The sequence below is a fragment of the Ostrinia nubilalis genome, chromosome 11 (assembly GCF_963855985.1).
Source record: "Ostrinia nubilalis chromosome 11, ilOstNubi1.1, whole genome shotgun sequence".
Classification (NCBI taxonomy): Eukaryota; Metazoa; Arthropoda; class Insecta; order Lepidoptera; family Crambidae; genus Ostrinia; species Ostrinia nubilalis.
The window spans coordinates 2392909-2412735 of NC_087098.1; the positions used below are offsets into that span (position 1 = coordinate 2392909).

Genomic DNA, 19827 nt, shown 5'->3' on the forward strand with positions numbered 1-19827 from the left:
GAGTGTTATCGGTACACGCTAAATTGTCCATGAGTGCACACGCACTCTACAATAATGACGCTCGGATTGCTCGGATCAAACTCCCCGCACCCCGCGCTTCATTCGACCAAAAATTGGTAGGGCGCGTCTTCGTGGATGAAACGATCTATCGTTCGTTTCAGCCAAATGACGTCCACTGCTGGACAAAGGCACGGTAATAATATCATACAGTATTGTAACTTCATATAAACCTACGAAACGCGAGCTTTCCTTCGAATTTCAAATCTCGGGACGTGGTTGAGATGAAAAAATTAGGGGTGTCGCGAATGTGCCGAACGGACGTCGATGGCCTAATGTTGAAAATGACTAAGGTGATTGAATTTGACTGATCGTCAATCGTCATTGACGGTCAAATTTGTCAAAAACTAGTCATTAACTGTCAAAAATGGTAATTTTCAGTCAGTTTGATTTGAAATGAAAATTATATATTGTATAAAACCAGCTTTTGCCAACGATTTCACCCGCCTGAAATTAAAGTAACAGGTCATTGAGTACTCATTATGATTAGTAGATTCAAAATTACTTTAGTATATTTTTTAAAATTAAATCTACTAATCACAAAACAACACGCATTTTTATCCTATTCCATTCACGAAGTATTTTGTTTGTCTTAATAAAAAAAATTACATTCACAAAACTAGATAGAAATTCTAAGTAGACAGATGTAATTAGAATGGGTACTGTAGGTGAGCAGCCCTATCGCATGTTGTCATACCGTGACGTACCGCGGGGCTGTTGACATTTATTTAAAAAATATGGCCGAGTTGGAATACTGTATAGATAGTATTACCGTGACAAAGGCCTCCCCCAAGATTTTCCACAATGAACGGTCTATACCTACTCGTATTTCGTTTCTCCCGGTGGGCTCGCACCTAAAGCATAAACATGCAAATTAGCTGGCTGATGAATTTTAAACATTGCTCAACAACCGGTATCGGTTATAATTTAATTGGTTATTTGAAAACTTTTCCAATCTGCATCAGGAATGGAGTCTCCGTCGCTATGGCGACTTCGTTCCATGGGCTTGATGGTGGGGCTATTAGGGACCAATGCAAAAGGTTTACAACTCTTATTAGGCAATTTCAATAAACACTGAAACACGTAATAATTAAATTAATTTAACATTCTTACTGGGAGAATTTGTGTTACACGTTTTATCTTGATGTACATAGTGAGACATTATCTGAATAAGCTTCGCAGAAATGGAAATAATTATCGATAATGGATGTAAGCACCAGAGAATAGAGTTATTACCCGATAGCTATATATCGCCCAATGATCATAATAATATGGGACGTCCACCCACAAGGTGGACCGACGACCTAGTAAAGATAGGGAAGGCACTGGATGCAGACCGCTAACAACCTACCGTGGTGGCAAATGGATGTCCTGTGGCTGAAATGATGGTGATGATGAACTGGATCTACGTAGCTCTAGCCCTACAATGAGAACATTCCGGGAATATTCCTGGAATTACTTCTCGGAGATTGTTCGCTAAAACACAGTCATGTATTCGCGAAGCGGTGTTTGAAAAAATTACCCTTCTGTTTTTACCGCCATTGTGTTTTGGGTGGAGGAGGAAAGGCACTGGGTGTATAAAAATTGTAATTCAGTTAACTGAAGCATGAAGAAGGAGTGAATGAAACTGACAAAATGATAAAAATTGTCGAGACTGCGTGAAATTATGACTGTCACTCGATAGCACAATTTTACATTAAATTTTTGATAGGTAGGTACTTGGGCTGGGTTGCACCATCTTACTTTGATTTTGACAGACGTCAAAAGTCTGTCAAACTCCATACAAAAACACCGATTATCTTTATACTAGTTACGGTCAAAGTTAGGTGGCGCAGCTCAGCCTTAGTAACATCCGTCACACAATATGATCGCTTTTAAGGAATGATGATGATAACGTACTTAAAAAAATAGGATTGCCTTCAAACTTTCATAATTATTTCACCTGACCCCTTTAAGACTTATGCTACTAACATAATGTACCCTACCCCATACTTCTCGTAGATTTAGTTCTACACTTTAATCAATTTTTTCGCGGTTTAAGCTTGATAAGTTTACATTAACAGCCTAACAGGCAGGTAACGAGGTATTTATTACCAACATTGGAAAATATTTAGAAAATTGCAAACTACGTATTGGCTCGGACTGTACAAGAAACGTCTTACTCTAATATCATGTCCACAAAAACTAGATTAAATATGGCTTACATAGCGGATCTCATCAAAAGTAGATTGGTCATTACAAGGAGATTACTATCGTCTTATGATTAATGTGTTTACTTTGCATTAAATATGATTGGTTTTGTGTAGGTATTAGACCTACAAAGATAATGTACTTCATAATACATATTACCTTCTGTAATTTGTTGTAGCACATTGGCAAGAATTTTAATATCTTCATAACCTTACTGGAACTTAGAAGCTCTAGTTTAAGTAGGTACCTATAAATAAAGATTGAAAAAGAACACACATAAAATACGATGAATTGTGTAAAATCCACTTCAGGAAAGACTTCTCCGTTTAACTCCATTCTCCTCCGGCCAGTCAAAGAAAGTCTTTCTAATACACAAACTTTGATTCTATTACATATATACAACTAACTGTGATTTCAGCTTAGTTAAATTTGTAAAATTTGAAAAAGCGGTTTTCTTGCATGGGAATCAAATTTACAACCTTTCGTTTGCCAGACGACTGCCTCTCACCCACTCGTAATGTACCTGAGTACCTAGGTATAACTCGTATACTATACATAAATATAAATGTTATAACGAGACATTGGGACTAAAAAAGCGACGTAACTATGCGTTAATGAAATTAAATGTAACCTACGAGTAAATCTAAGCGCCAAATCTCTTGTTACAGAGCCTGGAAGACAGAGAAAAAAGGCACTCATTTCACAAGGAGCAGCTGGCTCGGGAACACCGGTACCTCAGGCGGCGGCTCGCGCAGTTGCACGCGGCGCCGTGCGAGCTGAACGCGCGCGCGCTGGCCGACGTGCTGCCGCACGCGCATAGCACGCGCGCGGACTCGCTGTCTTCGCTGGAGTCGTCGTCGGGCGTATCCACAGCGGAGCGGTCGCCGTCGTCAGTCTCGGAAAGTGGTGAGTGGATTTGATTATGTTATTATTTTCTAAAGGAGTTTTTCTAGTCCCGTTAAAACCTCGTAGTAAGCTAAATATACTTGTGTTACGAGTGGGTTCACCACAATAATCGGCGAGAGCGGCGGCGGGATTCGAACCAGCTTTCTTCGAATCTCGAGTCGGCCAGTCCGACATCTTCAGCGATTCGCTATTCTCGTACTTATCAGTGGCAGAACCCAGCTCAAGAAAACCTCGAGCTCCAGGTCGAGGGCACAGAAAAGTACAATAAGCGTTTTCCCGCGGCTTCACTTGCGTTTAGTCACTGATAGCCGTTTCCTTCTTATGGAGTTGGAAAAATATTTTTAGGGGATGCATCGTAATAGGTATATTTTGCTACTAATTATGACACAACCTGATCAAAATTGAAGCAGAAAACCTTAATTTAGTTGAAATTCAAATTTAATAATTTTGGTTTCGCGAACAAGTTCCATCAAAGGCTCTAATGTTGCTTAATCACTCAAGGTACAAAATCTATGGGGGATTACGTTTCCATAGCAAATAAAAGGTATGTTAACTGGCTTATGGTGTCACCTACCCAATTAGGTACCGAATAAAGTTTCAGGTTATCCAAAAATCATCGCGAAATGTAAAACCCAAGTAGCCTAGCGTGACGTCCTTGCAAAAAGTGGGATCACGCGAGCTGTCATTCACATTTTATAGCCCTACAAAATCAGACATTAACGCCCTTCTATTATTATCGTTATTACATTAGCGGGAAACAAAGGAACGAGATTGCGTTACCACAAAACGCGGATTCGATTAAATATGGGTCGGTGGTCCACTCTGAAAATCATTTATTTTTACATGCCTACATCTATCACTCTCGCTCCTGCCAAGATCTTAGTAAGAGTGAAAGAGATGGATACGGTCGAGACTGAAATCGCTAGCCAGAGTTGGGTCCTAGCTCTCTTCCAGTTTGACGTGCCGATTTCTCAACGCTATTCAATTTGGGTCTCTATGGACATAGGAGAGTGATCGAATCGGTACCCGAATCTTGGTAGTGCGTAATCATATAACGTGATGCGTACAGTAGGTAGACCTGCTTGGTTAAATCTTTATGTACCTACCGTCCTAATTAATTTCCTTAGAATTTATGTATCATGACCGACCATAGTCAACTGCATGGCACATTGCTGTCGCGAGCAATGTGTTCTGTTTTTGGGCATATTGCTGCGACGCTGGCCACGCCCCGTTTTCACATCTCTCTTTAGTTTTTGTGATCTGTGATCACGACTGATTTAGCTACACATCGAAAAATTGTTTTAGTCATTTAAATGGACAACAAGAAGCAGTATTATTTCTTAGCATATTTCGGTCTTCGAATGAAGCATCGACAGCTAGTCTATTAGATGTATAAACAAAAGAGAACAAAATAAATTGGTGATCTAAAATGTCATAGGTAGATATTCGTACTTACAAAATATTTTATTAAATAAGTAAGCGAACAAAGAATATAAAGTTACTAAGCAAATTAGCCAATTCCAGTATCCTTCTCAATTTATAAAAAACATCTTAGCCCAACTACTTTATGAGTTCGGGAATTTGTGTCATAATACCGTCTAAGGTAATAAGAAACGGCCTCTATTTCGCTCCGCAGGGGAAGGCCCAGCCTACATTGTTACCTTTTATTTATGCATTAACTTTTGCAATTTAACTGTCACCCGCACACACAGCGGACGGACGTAATTCGTCCATTGTGGGGCAGGGGAAGTTTTTCCTTGGTGGGCATTGTGCCCGACGGATTGATATGGAAAGCAAGGTTTTATGGCCCGAATTAATAGTGGCTTAATAGTAAAGGGCATAGTAGGCTCATGCCCGTTTTCACCATCAATCCCTAATTCTTAAGTGACTCCTAAGGTAACAAATAACAGGAATTTTGTTTTCATAGGGGTCACTTAAAAATTAGCGATTGATGATGAAAACGGGCATCATATTCCTATTTTTAAGCCAACCTATTTTCTACCGAAATATTGAGGGCCTCATCCGCCTCATAGTTACTCTAGCTAGTATCTAGAAAGGTAGGTCGAGCATAAAGAGGCTATAAAAGCTATGTCATGTGACAATATTCAACTAGCATGTCGTCACATAGCACTTTATTAGCTTAAACATCAAGCTAGACTTTCGTATAGTTAAGGTAGCATTCGCCAATCTTCTGATTACCGATATTTTACATCAGAATTAGCATTATTAACCATTAATTGAAATAAATTCAGTTAGGTCATAGCAGTTCTTTACATTACATAATTAGTTGGGCTTAGACCACCGTTAGTCATGTATTAATAATTAATTTCAATAAACTTAGTTAATTAAATCCTGATCCAGCCAAAGCCTTTGACTGACTCTATCTCCACAACAAATGCGCCTACCCAATTCAACCCGACTGTGGTTTTATCGAGCGAATAAATAGTAGTTGGGGCGATTAACCGTATCATTAGGTGGGTTTATTCCGCATATAATTCGGCGATGTTTATGATGACCTATCGAGCCTGTAGCCAGTTTGCCGGGATGGGGGCAGTAAAAGTAAATATTTGCATTCGAATGTTTAGCTTTAGGATAAGCGAGGGTTCCCGCACTTCCCGCGACTGTCACGCTGAGAAGGCTGTGATCGGAACATTTATATTTAGGGTTACCAGGTTCGTGGAGGAAAGTCCTGAAAGCCAGACATAAACCGGAGAAAATGTGGATAAAGATTTAAAAAAGAAATCCTAGCGTTGGTTAGGTAAAGAAAAGAGCACATCAGACCTCAGATAATATGATGCCGTACGCTTTATACAGTGGAACCACAGAATAATAATAAGTACTACGTACAGAAGTTTTGCTTCGCGAAGATATTTAAAAAAATGTATGCTCAATGTCATTAACAATATGGTGTAATTTAGCCTGTCTCAAGAGTCAAGCACCATTTTGTTGACAAACGTCAGTGATCGGCACTGCGCCGAAGCTACAGGGCTGACTTCGGTAAAATGATGTGACGTGAGGTGCCAAACTGCGGAAAATGGCGGAGGAAATACATGATTTAGCCATGGACCTATAAAAAAAGGCGGACGGAACTCGCGCTACAACAAAACTGTGACGCAAAATTTTGGCGTTTGTCTATTGTGTGAGTGAATTTAGGGATGCCATGTTAGCCAAAACATTTTACCCATTTATTTTAAGAAAAACATAGATCGGCAGATGTTACTTGGAAATGTAGACAGAATTATTCCGTGCCATTTTAAAAGGATGAAAGGTGAATGCGTAGAGGTAGGCGCGAAATTTTCAATGTTCAAATTTTCTTACATTGTTTGCAAGTCAGTGTGTCAGGGTATGTACATAATGTTGATCAAAAATGATTCACGCAGTTACAAATTACGAATCTTGTGTACATTATAATCATAATCTTATGCATCATCAATATATTATTATTATCTCTGATAGATTTTTTTTAACATACAACCTGACACTGACTTGCAATCAATGTAAGAAAATTTGAATTTTGCAGTTCCACATTTTTGGGAAGGATAAAATTTGCCTATGAAAATATATCCCATTAAAACACAATTATTATGATAAATTATTTTATTTCAATAGTATGCGTAATAAATAACTAAAAAGTCCTAAAATTATTATTAATTTCCCATATTTCGGGTAATTTTCCCACGTAAATAACTGAGAACACTGGTCTTTGACGTATTATTTTTTCGAGTGAATGACGTTTGATTTCAATTAATTTCAATATTTTAATGTCGGGAAATAAGTGATTGGATTATTATTTTGCCTGTGAAATGTGATTCCTTAATTTTTGTTTGTTCGAACAGAACGGTTACACTGGTCTTTGACGTATTATTTTTTCGAATGAATGACGTTTGATTTCAATTAATTTCAATATTTTAATGTCGGGAAATAAGTGATTGGATTATTATTTTGCCTGTGAAATGTGATTCCTTAATTTTTGTTTGTTCGAACAGAACGGTTTTTACACAATTTCATCACACCAGACATGTCGTATTCGTGTTGTTTTTTCGCTGCTTAAATTTGTCAACTGTGTGAAGTTTGCACTCGAAGTGGTGTATCAGGGTGTGAATGTGTGCGTGCCGGCCTGTACGTACAGGCAAGCTGGTGTATCCTAATGTCACAGTATTTTGTTGATGAGACTCCGTCCGACTTTTTTTATAGGTCCATGGATTTAGCATGAATTATCATGAATAATATCAACTACTTATTTACCTCTCAGTGTCTTGAGGCAACTTAAAAAAGTACATTCTGGGTTTTTATTATTATTTAGGCAGTTAAATACTGCACAGTATTTAGTACACCATTTTCTTTATTTTCTTCCATCACAGACATGAATACGCGTGCGTGAGTCAATGTTCGCTCGTATGTGAGGCCTTGTCGAATGGTATCCTGTAGGTGGGCCATCGTGCGTGTTTTGTTTTCGATGTAAACTCGCGGAGATGAACAGGCCTGGTGGAACTGATGAGAGTCTGATATTGTAATCTAAAAACTTTTTGTATGAGTGGTCCTAGGTTCTACTCATTTTTGATGGAGATTTTTTGATTTTAAAAGTTCCTATTTCTTCCCGTTACAAATTAAATTAAAAACAGCTGATCGGTCACTTAGCATGGAAAAGCGTTTCATTTTGTTGATAAAGTCTTTATTTGACCACTTAGATCACAACCTTTCAGATTTATTTCAGACATTCTTTTTTAGCTTACTGAAAATCAAATGGACAGAAAGTTTACAATCCACTGATCGGTAACTTACCAAGGAAATTTTTTTTTTTTTTATATATGTTGTAATTTGAGCACTTAGATCATATCCTTTCAGGTTTCAGACATTCTCTTTAGCCCACTGTAGAAAAAAATAAAATGTCGGACAGAAACCTAACAACCCGGACGCGTCCGGGCAAATCCGGACGCATGGCAACCTCTCCCGTGCGTCCGTAACGCCGTGATCGGATCATTTACATGTACATACTTTTAACAGGGCCAGCTTTCTCTTTGTTGCTGCACTGGGGTATGCAAATTTAGTGTTATGGCCGATATAATAACTTTTTATATGGAGTGACGAGGTTTTTTCATACACTTGGAGGGCGGTTCATGTTTTGGAAGTGTTTTCTCTTGTTGGTCGGATATAACGGTTTTCGCGTAAATTGAAATTTTGATGGTGTATTTCGTAAAATCTTTTCTTTCGGTAAATAAAGTTTGCATTAAATTATCCATAGTAATATATTTTTATAAAAATATTCTTATAGTAATGTCGTTACTTTTTACGATATCGTAATGATGTTAAGTCTTGATTTAACTACAATTACATACAGACAAACTCAAAAAAGGACTGTCTTTGCTCTGGGTTCTCTGAAAAAAATATTTTCTTAGCGATGAGACCGTAAATTTTGAGTAAAGTGTACTTATAAAAGTATCTATTGTCTCCAACTAAAGTTGAAAAAAATTGTTTCATTAAAGTGATCATTATGAATGTCACAACGCTATCCAAACACAATGCTATCCTGAAATGATAATAACTGGCTAAAGCCATACATACTGAAATGATACATTAATGGCATTTGCCAGTCCATTACAATGGCCGCCGGGGCGCACGTAAGCGATGGCCGATGGTCTTTTCGCGCCGGTTTAGGTATTGATCAGCTTATGTGCATAGATTGAATCAATTAATGCGCCATCATGCCGTTAGGGCTGCCTCGATTAACATTAAAATACATCATAAATGCAATAATTGTGTGGTTATTCGAAACTTTACTTCGCGGAGACAATAGGATGTACCAGAATATCTAACGTTAGCGCAAATTAAAATAATTTGATAACGCGACGTAAAACATTAATAAGTAAGTACGTTCTAAGTATACAAGTATCTTACTTACGTCCGTTTATAAGTTGCTAAAGTACGGATTTTGCTTAAGGCTTGGTATTTCTGCTAAAGTAGATATTTCGCGCTGTCAAAATCTGCGCGCGCAATACTTCGCCGAAGACAGCGCGCCAAAGAGCTCTCGCGGCTACACAGTATAGAAATACGCAGTTTGGAAATACGCAGTTGGTTAGGTTAGGTTGACTTCCTTCCGTTCAAGCGTCACACTCACAGCACTTTCTAATACAAATCATATCCAAGTGATACAAATTAAAACAACTTTCAAAATTTTTGGGAATATATTTTAGAATCGAATAAATATAGAATATAACTGCCAAAGTAAACACGGTTCAAAGAGGCGTGGCGTCACCCGACCTTCCGGAAGTTCCGCGCCGGCTAAAAGAATTTCAAGATTACGTCACCCGACCTATCGGTAGATCCTCGGGAGCTTGAGCGATTGGAAAAACATTTTATGATCAGTTACTCGTAGTAGCGATTATTTAGAGCTTGGATAATAAATTATAGTTGTTGCAATTCACAAAGCTTTGCATATGGTTAATTACATTAATCAGTACACGCATCAATTTTGTTCAGTCTTTTTGTTTATTAATAAATAAAAATATCATACTAAAATTGCATACATATTTGTTTGTATTGGTCTGGGTGTTTTCTTTCCATAATTTATGTATAACATATGTACGGGGCTCTGTATCGTAAATCACTATGAGCAATAAGCATCACACACGGTTACCTGGAGTGCATTACCGCAGCAAAAAGCTTGCCATCTTAAATGAACGGTATAATATCGAGGTTTCGTCAGTACAGTTGCGAACAAAGGTGTTTGTGTAGTGTAGTTGAGTTGAGAGGTCAGATTATTGAAATAATAAAACGAACATTTTATTTTTTAAATACATTTTAAAAATAATTTACATTACAGATAACAATGAGAGGATGACATTGCAAGGTGGTGCCAGTCCAGTCTTAAATCCTTTGATATAATATGCTGCATCTGCCATCTTTTTGACTAAAAGATTCTTCTATCTCGCAGCTTAGACCTTTAGCTACAGACCTTAGACAGTATTTTTGTGAAAATTCTTACGCATGGTGGAGGAAGGGACGCTCTAGACACTCAAGTCTACAATGAGTCACATGAACTCCAGTTTTAAATCCGTTGACATCTGCTGCATCTGCCATCTTTTTGGCTAGAAGATTCTTCTATCTTACAGCTTAGACCTTTAGCTACAGACCTTAGACAGTATTTTTTATTATTTATTTGTGTCAGTGTGCTCTTCTAAAGAGTGTAAGACGATTGTATGTAGGTACTATTAAAATGTAATTTTAACTCATTGGTTTTGTCTCATATTTGAGGAATGGACTATGTATCATGAGTAGAGTCTTCGTTTAAAAGGATGCGAACGATTTAAATTTCAATAGGTAGAGAAAATTGATAATTTTTAATTATCAAAAAATTAAGCTTTCTCCAGTAACACTGATATTATTATACTGTGACTCATCAAAGTCATCATTGTCAAAAATATTGACAAATCGCGAACTGTCACGGCCAAAAAACTGACACGCGTCCGTCCTCCGTAAGCGCCACCGCGCGACTGATTGAGATTGTCCAAGCCGTCATGGACGATTTTTTCCACATTTTTTAACATTGTAACTAAATAAGACGCAATATAAAAATTTCATCCGTTAAAAGCCCTCAAGTTATTTCTGAACTTTAGTTTAGTAAAAGATTTAGAATCTCAAATCGCTTATTTTAAAAATAAAACCATAAATAGAAAACGAATAGAGGTAACTTTGGGAATTTATTCTATCGAGTCAACTTCATCAAATCGTGTTTCCATCCGTTAATAGCCCTAGAAAATATCCTCAACTATGCCCAATAAAAATCTTAGCCTTTAATTTTACTGTTTAGTACCTCAAAAATGAAAAATGAAAACCTCATTTTCACCATTTTCTCTGCTACCCGGCCTTAATTTGCAATCCATACATTTTTGTTGAGCGGCAATTTAAATTCAATGCAATCCTAGCATCTTTGCGACTGGTATCGATCTATTATGATACCAATAGAAATACTAATCCATGTGTTATCATGGTCTTGAATAAATTGTTGAATATGTTTTTTCGTGAAAATGTTGCGGGAAGCGCAGTTCCAGTTGTTGTAGAAATCTTTAAAGGAGACCTTTGTCCAGCAGTGGACGTCTTTTGGTTGAAACGAATAATGAAATAGTAAATAAATAGTTTGTTTAACTAAGTTTCTTGCTATTCTTACACTGATCCACATTATTGTCCTGAAGAATACCACTGCTTTTGAGTGCGGGTAGCTGCTATGGGCTTGAATGGAAAGTGTAATAGAGGTTTTTGAAAGCAACTAGTCTAAGAATAATTTAACTTTCTGACTGAAGACTGGCAAGTGGCAACCCTTATGGTAGCACGTCGGGCGCGCACGCGTCACCTCACACACGCGATTACCGTAATGCGATTGTCGGCGGCGTCGGCGCAAGCGGCGAGCGGCGCGGCAAGCGAAATTGATACTTAGCCTAGGCGCAGACGATCAACTTTTAGTTGGCCGATAGTTTGGTCGGGCTGTTAATCAGTATGGACACGTATGAAAGTGCGCACATTACACCGATTTGGTATCGGCCGATTCTTCATACAAATTAGAATCGGCCCCAACTATCTGCCAACTAAAAGTCGGTGGTCTGCGCCTAGGCTTAATGGCGAAGACATAAGCAACCGCGAATAATCTTACCACTGCACTGTGGTGTACATTCCATGAAGATGAATTCTTTTTTTTATTAAAACGGGGAATCTCTTGATCTGAAAGTGATGATCAGGGAGTTGGAAACGAGCTGCACCCGGTAAGATGGAGGTAGCTAGCTTAGGTTAGGACTACAGGAGGACGTAAACAAGCCCTACTGCCTAGGGAGCTGAAAATTTTACCTCCATTAGGAATCGAACTCGGATCCTCTAGGTCTGAGACAAGTGCTCTTACCACTACCTAGACCACAGAGGCAGTTAGAAAATTACAATGGACTGCACGTCAACCTAACGCAAATTACAAGTAATAATCAATTGATTTTCAACCATAAAGCTCAATCAAAATCCCTCATTTTGTGTTGAGTTAATGCCCTATTAATTATACCCGTGTGACAAAAATAAATCCTTCAATCAAAAGTTAATTCGACCGCGTTTTTCTGTCGAAAACCCCGTCGTTTCTCTGATAGGTGTCGATAAATACCGCGACCCCTTGTCATTAAATCGCTCGGATGTAGAATCGCTAACGATTATGACGCCTCGAAACGAATAAGCAATCATGTGTACGCGCACGCGGGTCTGTTTGTTTGGGAAGACCTGGCGACAAGGAGGTAGGTTTGATGGAACTGTCTCATATAATTTTAAAAATTTTAAAGTATCGTCACAACGTTGGTGCCAAATCCCAATACTATTTTCTATATCCATACGTTAGACGAGTGACCAACATAAGGGCCAAGTGTGAAGCCGTAGTATTCCTTAGTGATCGAATCAGAATTGAAAAGATCCATAGAAGAACCATAGTAACTGATTATCTACCGAATTTAAGATTTTAAACTTTCTCATTTCCATTTCAACTAAAATAGAGAATAAACGGGTCTCAACGCGACATTTATAAATGAGTTATACATTAAATACTCACGGCTTGACGTTTCGGAAACTATAATAAATAATAAATAAATCTTTATTTTACTCACACAAAAAATCGAAAAAAATTACATAGTGAATGTATAAGATACGTTTGATGTTCATTCTTGTGTGAGTCTGATGCCTATGCTAGGTATTTAGTATACCTGTATTACAGGTCATCAGGCTCCCACCACCTCAGGTCACTAATAAGCTTTAATTTTACACTTTAATATTAACTTACTCGTATCAGAATTACAAGAAATACAAGAAATATATGTGTGTGTGTGTGTGTGTGTGTGTGTGTGTGTGTGTGTGTGTGTGTGTGTGCGTGAATGTGAGTGCTTCTTTAGAGAATGTTAAGTAAATAATATATTAACCTATACTACCATAATAATAACAATTTCCTATTTGTTTTGGTATGTTGCTCTATTTTTGATATCCACCGAATTTCTTAACTTAAGTAGCACTTGGCGAAAAATTTTTGAGTGATGACTACGGGCTGGAAGACATAGTGTATGTAAGCAGGCTTGGTGAACCGAAAATCTAGTGAAGGTCGCGGCACCTGGATACGGGCGGTGGGGAAATCTATGGGGGAGGCCATGTCCAGAAGCGGACGTTTGTGTTTCAAATATCGGCCGTTTGGTGTAGTGGTTCGAAACGGACTACTATTCCGGAGGTAGCGGGTTCGATTCCCGCACAGTACAAACATTTGTGTGCATGAACATATTTGTTTGTATTGGACTGGGTGTTTTCTATGTATAATAAGTATGTATTTACAAAAAAAAAAGTATTTAAGTATGTTTATATCCGTTGTCTAGTACCCATAGTACAAGCTTTGCTTAGTTTGGGACTAGAAGCGCAGTGTAAAATGTCAAAAAAAAAAAAAAAATGAAGTCTACATTACCCTCTCTATATCCTCGTCAATTCCACAATCGACTCAAGTTCCAACATCCACATTGTCGTATCCAGTCTGCTTACGCTCGCGTGGTCATTAGTGCGGTAATTTACGGGCGGAGCGGCTTATCGCTCTCGCTCGCCGCCTCCGCTTTATTAATTACGACGAGCGTTCTTGGCGGTAGGAGCGTACCAGCGGAAAGTACAGCACTGTTCGACTGCCGTGGAGTTTTATTGTTAGTTGTTTTGTTACTTATCCGGCTTAATTAATCTAGCGTTCAGTTGGGTCAGTTGAACGAAAGGTCACACCTTAGTTACATTTACTCGATGGAAGAATCTAGATTTGCAATTATACCAGTACCTTTTTCTGTTCTATCCCTTCCCTCAAGAATATTTTCATTTAGACAACATTTACTATGAACCCATGGGGTAAAAAAGCTGTCCCATATAAACAAGATGGACGGATCAGCAGTTCATATTCTAAAAATATAAGCTGTGTAAGAATGGCGGACATTTACCTAACACTCTGCAATATAAAGACAATCTACACACATACTTCCCATCAAAGATTAAATGCCTCATTCTTATAAAACTTCAGGGCACAACTAGAGATGTGAATCTTTATACGGGTTATAAAATCAGTCTTACTCATACAGTTATTCCTGTTTTGATGAAGACGTAACATGTCTTGTGCCATAAAGATTATCTGGAGGCGCAGGCGAAACTCGTTCCCTTTTATGAACAGTATATTTCATACCGAAAGTAATAATACCGGGCCTTTGTTAGAATAAACAAATATCTGGAACAATTTATGTGGTCGTTTGATATATTGTTCAAATAAATCAGAACAGGTCTATTTTCAGCGACCACTTTGCATTTTTATCGCGGAATTTTTTAGGTTCTCCCGCCATTTGCTCGGATTTTTCGCGGATTAATTCAGTTTTAATTACATTTTCGTATTTGATAACGACGTTGTTTTAATCGGGATGATTAATGGTTTAGTATTTTGATTTATTGTTCGACAGTTTTAGGCTTAACTCGGAGAGTCCAATCGTGACATGACTAAGTAGAAAAGTAAATAAATTACACCAAACACAACGGCTCGTATACTGTACTGTAAACTCACACTCAGCTCTCTGAAATGACACCCAAAACTTATACATAATATTACTTGAAAGATTATCATTAAGTTCTGTCTTATAAGCCCTAAAGCCATACATACATAAATAAATAAATACCTCACTCTACCAAAAAAAAAACCAAACGTAATAAGCAATTTGCAAATCCCACATTCCCGAATTCAATTCGCCGAATCCTGTCAAATATGTATTCAAATGTTTGTCAGCGCGTGCGGTCGCGGTACAGAACAAATAAATTAACGCGAGCCTCAAACCTGGGCCCAAAAACTCGCAAACAATACATCCGCAATCGCCACTAATCTTAATGTGCGGTGCCGTGCGCGCTTGATAAGCCCCTTCTTATCAGCGAGAGGGTGAGGGCCACAGTGTAAATGAGAGCAGTAGTAAAGTAAATCGTCTTTTATAGCTTTCAAAAGGGTTCACAGACAAGGTTATTCTAGGGGTGGCTGTAATATGTGCTTGTGTCTTAACAAAACTGGTATTCCTAATATTTGTCTAAGCACTATACTGAAAACCTTTTATAAGTGCATGGTTTTAACTAAAGCACGTCCACAGCTCCTAATGTTTTTACAAAGATCTTTATATTGTGCAAAAAAGTCCTTGCTGCTTCTTGTCCCGACCACGCCGCAATAAAATAGAGATTGAAAGCCAAATTCACTTTGCCATTGAAAAATTGTTTGCATCATAACGCTAATTTACTGACAAAACACTAAAGAAACGACGCTTCTCTAAGAAAGCTGTAATTTATACAGACAGAGTGCCTTATCTCTTTAAAGTAATTCCGATTAATCCGATTGCAATGCAATACAAACATACGCTTAGTGTAGTGACTGAAATGACTGAAAATATATCGCCTTCTCTACTTTTTCGTCGTCGTCTCAACAAAATGCTGGTCGCATCCACCAGATGCTGCTCGCGGCATTTTTTTAATTTACTGTTACGCTCTTTCATTGCGCAGTCCTACCGCACTTTTGTACACTGTGGAGCGACGCAGCTCCCTGCTAATTACCACAACTATCCAAGTTTAATTAGGTCGGAACCTTCTGTCTAATGTAGCAGCAGGAATTATGACACCTTGCACGAGATCAACTTGGCTTACAGCCGGGACGTGCGAAGATTCACTTACTATTTACACGGCTGTTGGAGTTGATAGTAAATAATCAAAATTATTACACTCAGGCAGAGTGTTTTCTATTGTAATAGAGAATAGCGCTGTTCATTGCTCGATTTTGTGCTAAATTTTTATTTAATAATGTTCTAATTTACTCGTTCTCCTAGCAAAAGTACAGTCATAGTTATAGTTCGGCAGTACAGAGAAGTATTGTTTTTGTTGCAATTACATTCGATGTAAAATAGTTCTCGACACCAAAAGTAGCAAAAAAGTTGACAGACACAGACTTATTCGAAATTTTTGCCTACTTTGTGAGTCACGAACTATTTGACGCAGATTGAACCATATACTTGTCGTACCTACCTACCTATTATGTATTGACGATAATCATGATGAAATATAATAAAATAGTACAAGAAATCACCGCGTCCCTTTCCCCACGCACCGTGTGGGCACACCGTAAATTGCACGAAAACTATCGCACACGATAGCCCAAACAATGTCGGCGTAGAGCGCCCGCATCCGAGTACAAGATGCCTGATAGTAGGTCGTCGGCCCTAATGCGGGGCAATCACGGAATAGGGATGGGACGGTACGGATATAGGGATAATTAAATACAGTTTATAACCGAACCAGATAAAATAAGTGCCGAAAAGGCGCCCATAGTATCCGAGAACAAGATGCCTGATAGTAGGTTCGTCGGCCCTAATGCGGGCCAATCACGGAATAGGGATGGGACGGTACGGATATACGGATAATTAAATAGGTATTAGCAGAAATATTGACACAATTACAGCTTATAACCGAGCAAGATAAAATAAGTGCCGAAAAGGCGCCCATAGTATCCGAGAACAAGATGGATGCCTGATAGTAGGGTCGTCGGCTCTAATGCGGGGCAATCACGGAATAGGGATGGGATGGTACGGATATAGGGATAATTAAATAGGTATTAGCAAAAATATTGACGCAATTACAGCTTATAAGCGAGCTAGATAAAATAAGTGCCGAAAAGGCGCTCATAGTATCCGAGAACAATATGCCAGATAGTAGGTTCGTCGGCCCGTCGTAATCATGGAATAGGGATGGGACGGTACGAATATAGGGATAATTAAATAGGTATTAGTTACAAACAATATTGACACAAGGACAGATAAAACTAGCCAAAACAAAGTACTCCTATGTAGACTTTTCAGTCAGCTTGATCCACGCTCAAAGTCGGTGTATTGAATTTTCAAATGTTTTTTCTTCTGGTAGTTGGGCTGGGCCCAACGTCAATGCATAGAAAAAACTATTTTTTTAAACTAATGTGTACCTAAGTTCGTAGGAAGACTCACATGTTTTCCCAGGACATACGTTTTTCAGGAGAATCCATTGCGTACCTAATCTGCACCATAGACTGCAGATGTTAATGTTCCAGTCAGATCCTTTAGTTGAGATGATCCATCCCTCAATCCATTGGACCATAGAATCATTGTTCAGGTTCACTCACCGATGTAAAAAATACTTTTCTAAAACCAAGTCAGACAAAAGAGTCTCTACAACTTCATTCATTACATTTAATGGCTCTTAACTTGTAACTTTCTCGTTAAATCAACGCTAGACCTTAATCTTAATACACTCGGCATCAAATAAATCGCACCTCCCGCGACAAGCACTTATCAAACGTATGCATCCCCACTTCCCACCAACGTTGGTACCATTTGAAAGCCTAGTTCTAAACTTCATTTCATTAAAGGAAAGGTTTTTTTTTACCCCAAAAATGTGTCTTTACAAGGATCCAGAGTCACTTCTTCAAAAAATAGGTAGTTACGCTATAGCCATTTTTTATGACTATAAAACTGTTAAGTTGGGATTAATCGCTATCCATCTGTTAAAGAGGACACGTGAGATCTTTATTTGGTTTTATAACCATAAAAATTGGTCTAATTGATCCCACAGGTGAGCCCAAAGTGAGGTCTATTTTCAAGTCACATTTATGGTATATGTTAATCATTTATTTAGAAATGAAATGTATTTTTCTTTAAGGATATTTATTGGGCTTTCAAATAACACCAATATTGTTGGGGTACCATGATTGTGTCAGAAGAAAATCTTTAAAATTCGCGTCGCGGAAGGTGCGGTTTATTTGATGTTGAGTGTAGTTTAATTGATATCCCTATAAAGGTGGATTCAACCAAACAAGAGTAAATATTAATCTCAGAATGAATCGTCAGTTTTGACATATTTCCCATACTAAGGCTGAGTTGCACCACCTAACTTTGACCGTAACTTTGACGTATTGACAGATTTTTGACATTTGTTAAAGTTAAAGTAAGATGGTGCAACCCAGCCTTAAACTGTCAATGTGCCAGTTATACCAGGAGTTATTCTCGGATAAAAAATAGGTCGAATCGGGCCTAAGTCGTATAGTTATCTTTATGTATACCCTACATTTGCTAGGTATAAACCTATGCTTATTGCATCCCATCCCTAGCAGAAACACAGCAACCTGTTTCAAACGTGACCGGCGCGAGTTCACCGAAGGACAAGGCTTATATTGCAGAACATCTAGACTCTAGATAGCGGATATTTTTAGCCTAGGGTAAAGGGGGCGATAACCTGATGGATGGAGTGTTTGCTTTAACCGACAGTTTACTGATTTATGATTTCAAAATTTGATGTAACAAATGATTAATTTCAAAATAAATTGAATTGCTCGTAGAATAGAATAGAATCCACACTATTAGTCTGGCAATTTTTATTTTAGCTACTTAAGACTAAGCTACAATAAAAAAGATAAATGAATAATCTGATAATTAATATTATTGATTTTTAAATTATATCACGTTGCAATCAAAAAGTCCACGTTACTGGGGACAAGACAAGTTTGGATTGTTTCGATCTTAATAATTATGAATATCGGAGAAATCGTTGTTACGATCGCTTGGTATAACCCTGATAATCCTACTTTTGTTTCAGTATGTACTTCATTGTTAAGCCATAATATTTTAAAACCAACCAAAATAGGCTCTAAAACACCTCCCATAGCTTTGACTTAAATAGGTAGTAATTATTTTATCCAAAGCCTACGGACAATGGCAGAGGTAGACTATTATTAAAATCCTTATTAACTAACGAATCCGAACAAAACGCAGTGAATTTGCCTGACAGATGAAATCCTAAATTGCTTATTTAATAACATTACCATTTTGTCAAAGAAACGACATAGCAACGAGAAATTAATTTTCTGCTATTAATGTTCTTTGGCTTCATTTGATTTCAATCAAATATATTACTTTATGGATTTTGGGGACCACAATTTGATTGCGGTGTGTTGTGTGAGGCAATCTTTTATTAAATTACTGCCAAAAACAGTCCGATTGAGTAATATCAGCCATTATGATATTATACGAAGATCATAGAGTCATAACCAAGGTCAACTCGCCAACTGTAGCCTCCTCTGATATCATTCGTTCGTTTCAGCCGAAAGACGTCCACTGCTGGACAAAGGCCTCCCCCAAGGTTTTCCACAAAGACCGGTCCTGCGCCGCCCGCATCCAGGCACCTCCCGCGACCTTCACTAGATCGTCGGTCCACCTCTGACATAAATAATTAGAAAGAATTAGACTTATGCCCTTTTCACCATCAATCCCTAATTTTTAAGTGACGCCTATGGTAACACATAACAGAAATTTTGTTTTTATAGGAGTCACTTAAAAATTAGGGATTGATAGTGAAAACGGGCATTAATCTACTTTATCAGCTTCAAAATTTATTATCTGTCTTCTTTGGTATTACACGACTTTGTAGTAAAATTAAACCAGCTTTTTTCGGTTTTAGCTAATCTATGACCCTGTGTTCTCTATCTATCTATAAAGAGTCGAACACAATAGTTGCCAGGGATTCTTCCCCCTTCACCCCACTTCTACCCCCGTTAACCCCATAAAGGATCTAATTTACCCTTCAATTTTTGCGAAATCGAATTTCTCGACGCAT

The 19827-nt window shown here is 38.0% G+C and overlaps 1 protein-coding gene across 2 annotated transcripts in view; it reads left to right on the forward strand.

Moving 5' to 3' along the window:
* The window catches only part of LOC135076061 (max dimerization protein 4-like), a 417394-nt gene that overhangs the window by 373641 nt on the left and 23926 nt on the right, over positions 1–19827 (forward strand). For both annotated transcript variants that reach the window (XM_063970517.1, XM_063970516.1), the window contains exon 5: positions 2916–3153. In XM_063970517.1, coding sequence (XP_063826587.1) covers positions 2916–3153 — 238 coding nt within the window. The remainder of the gene's footprint in view (positions 1–2915; positions 3154–19827) is intronic.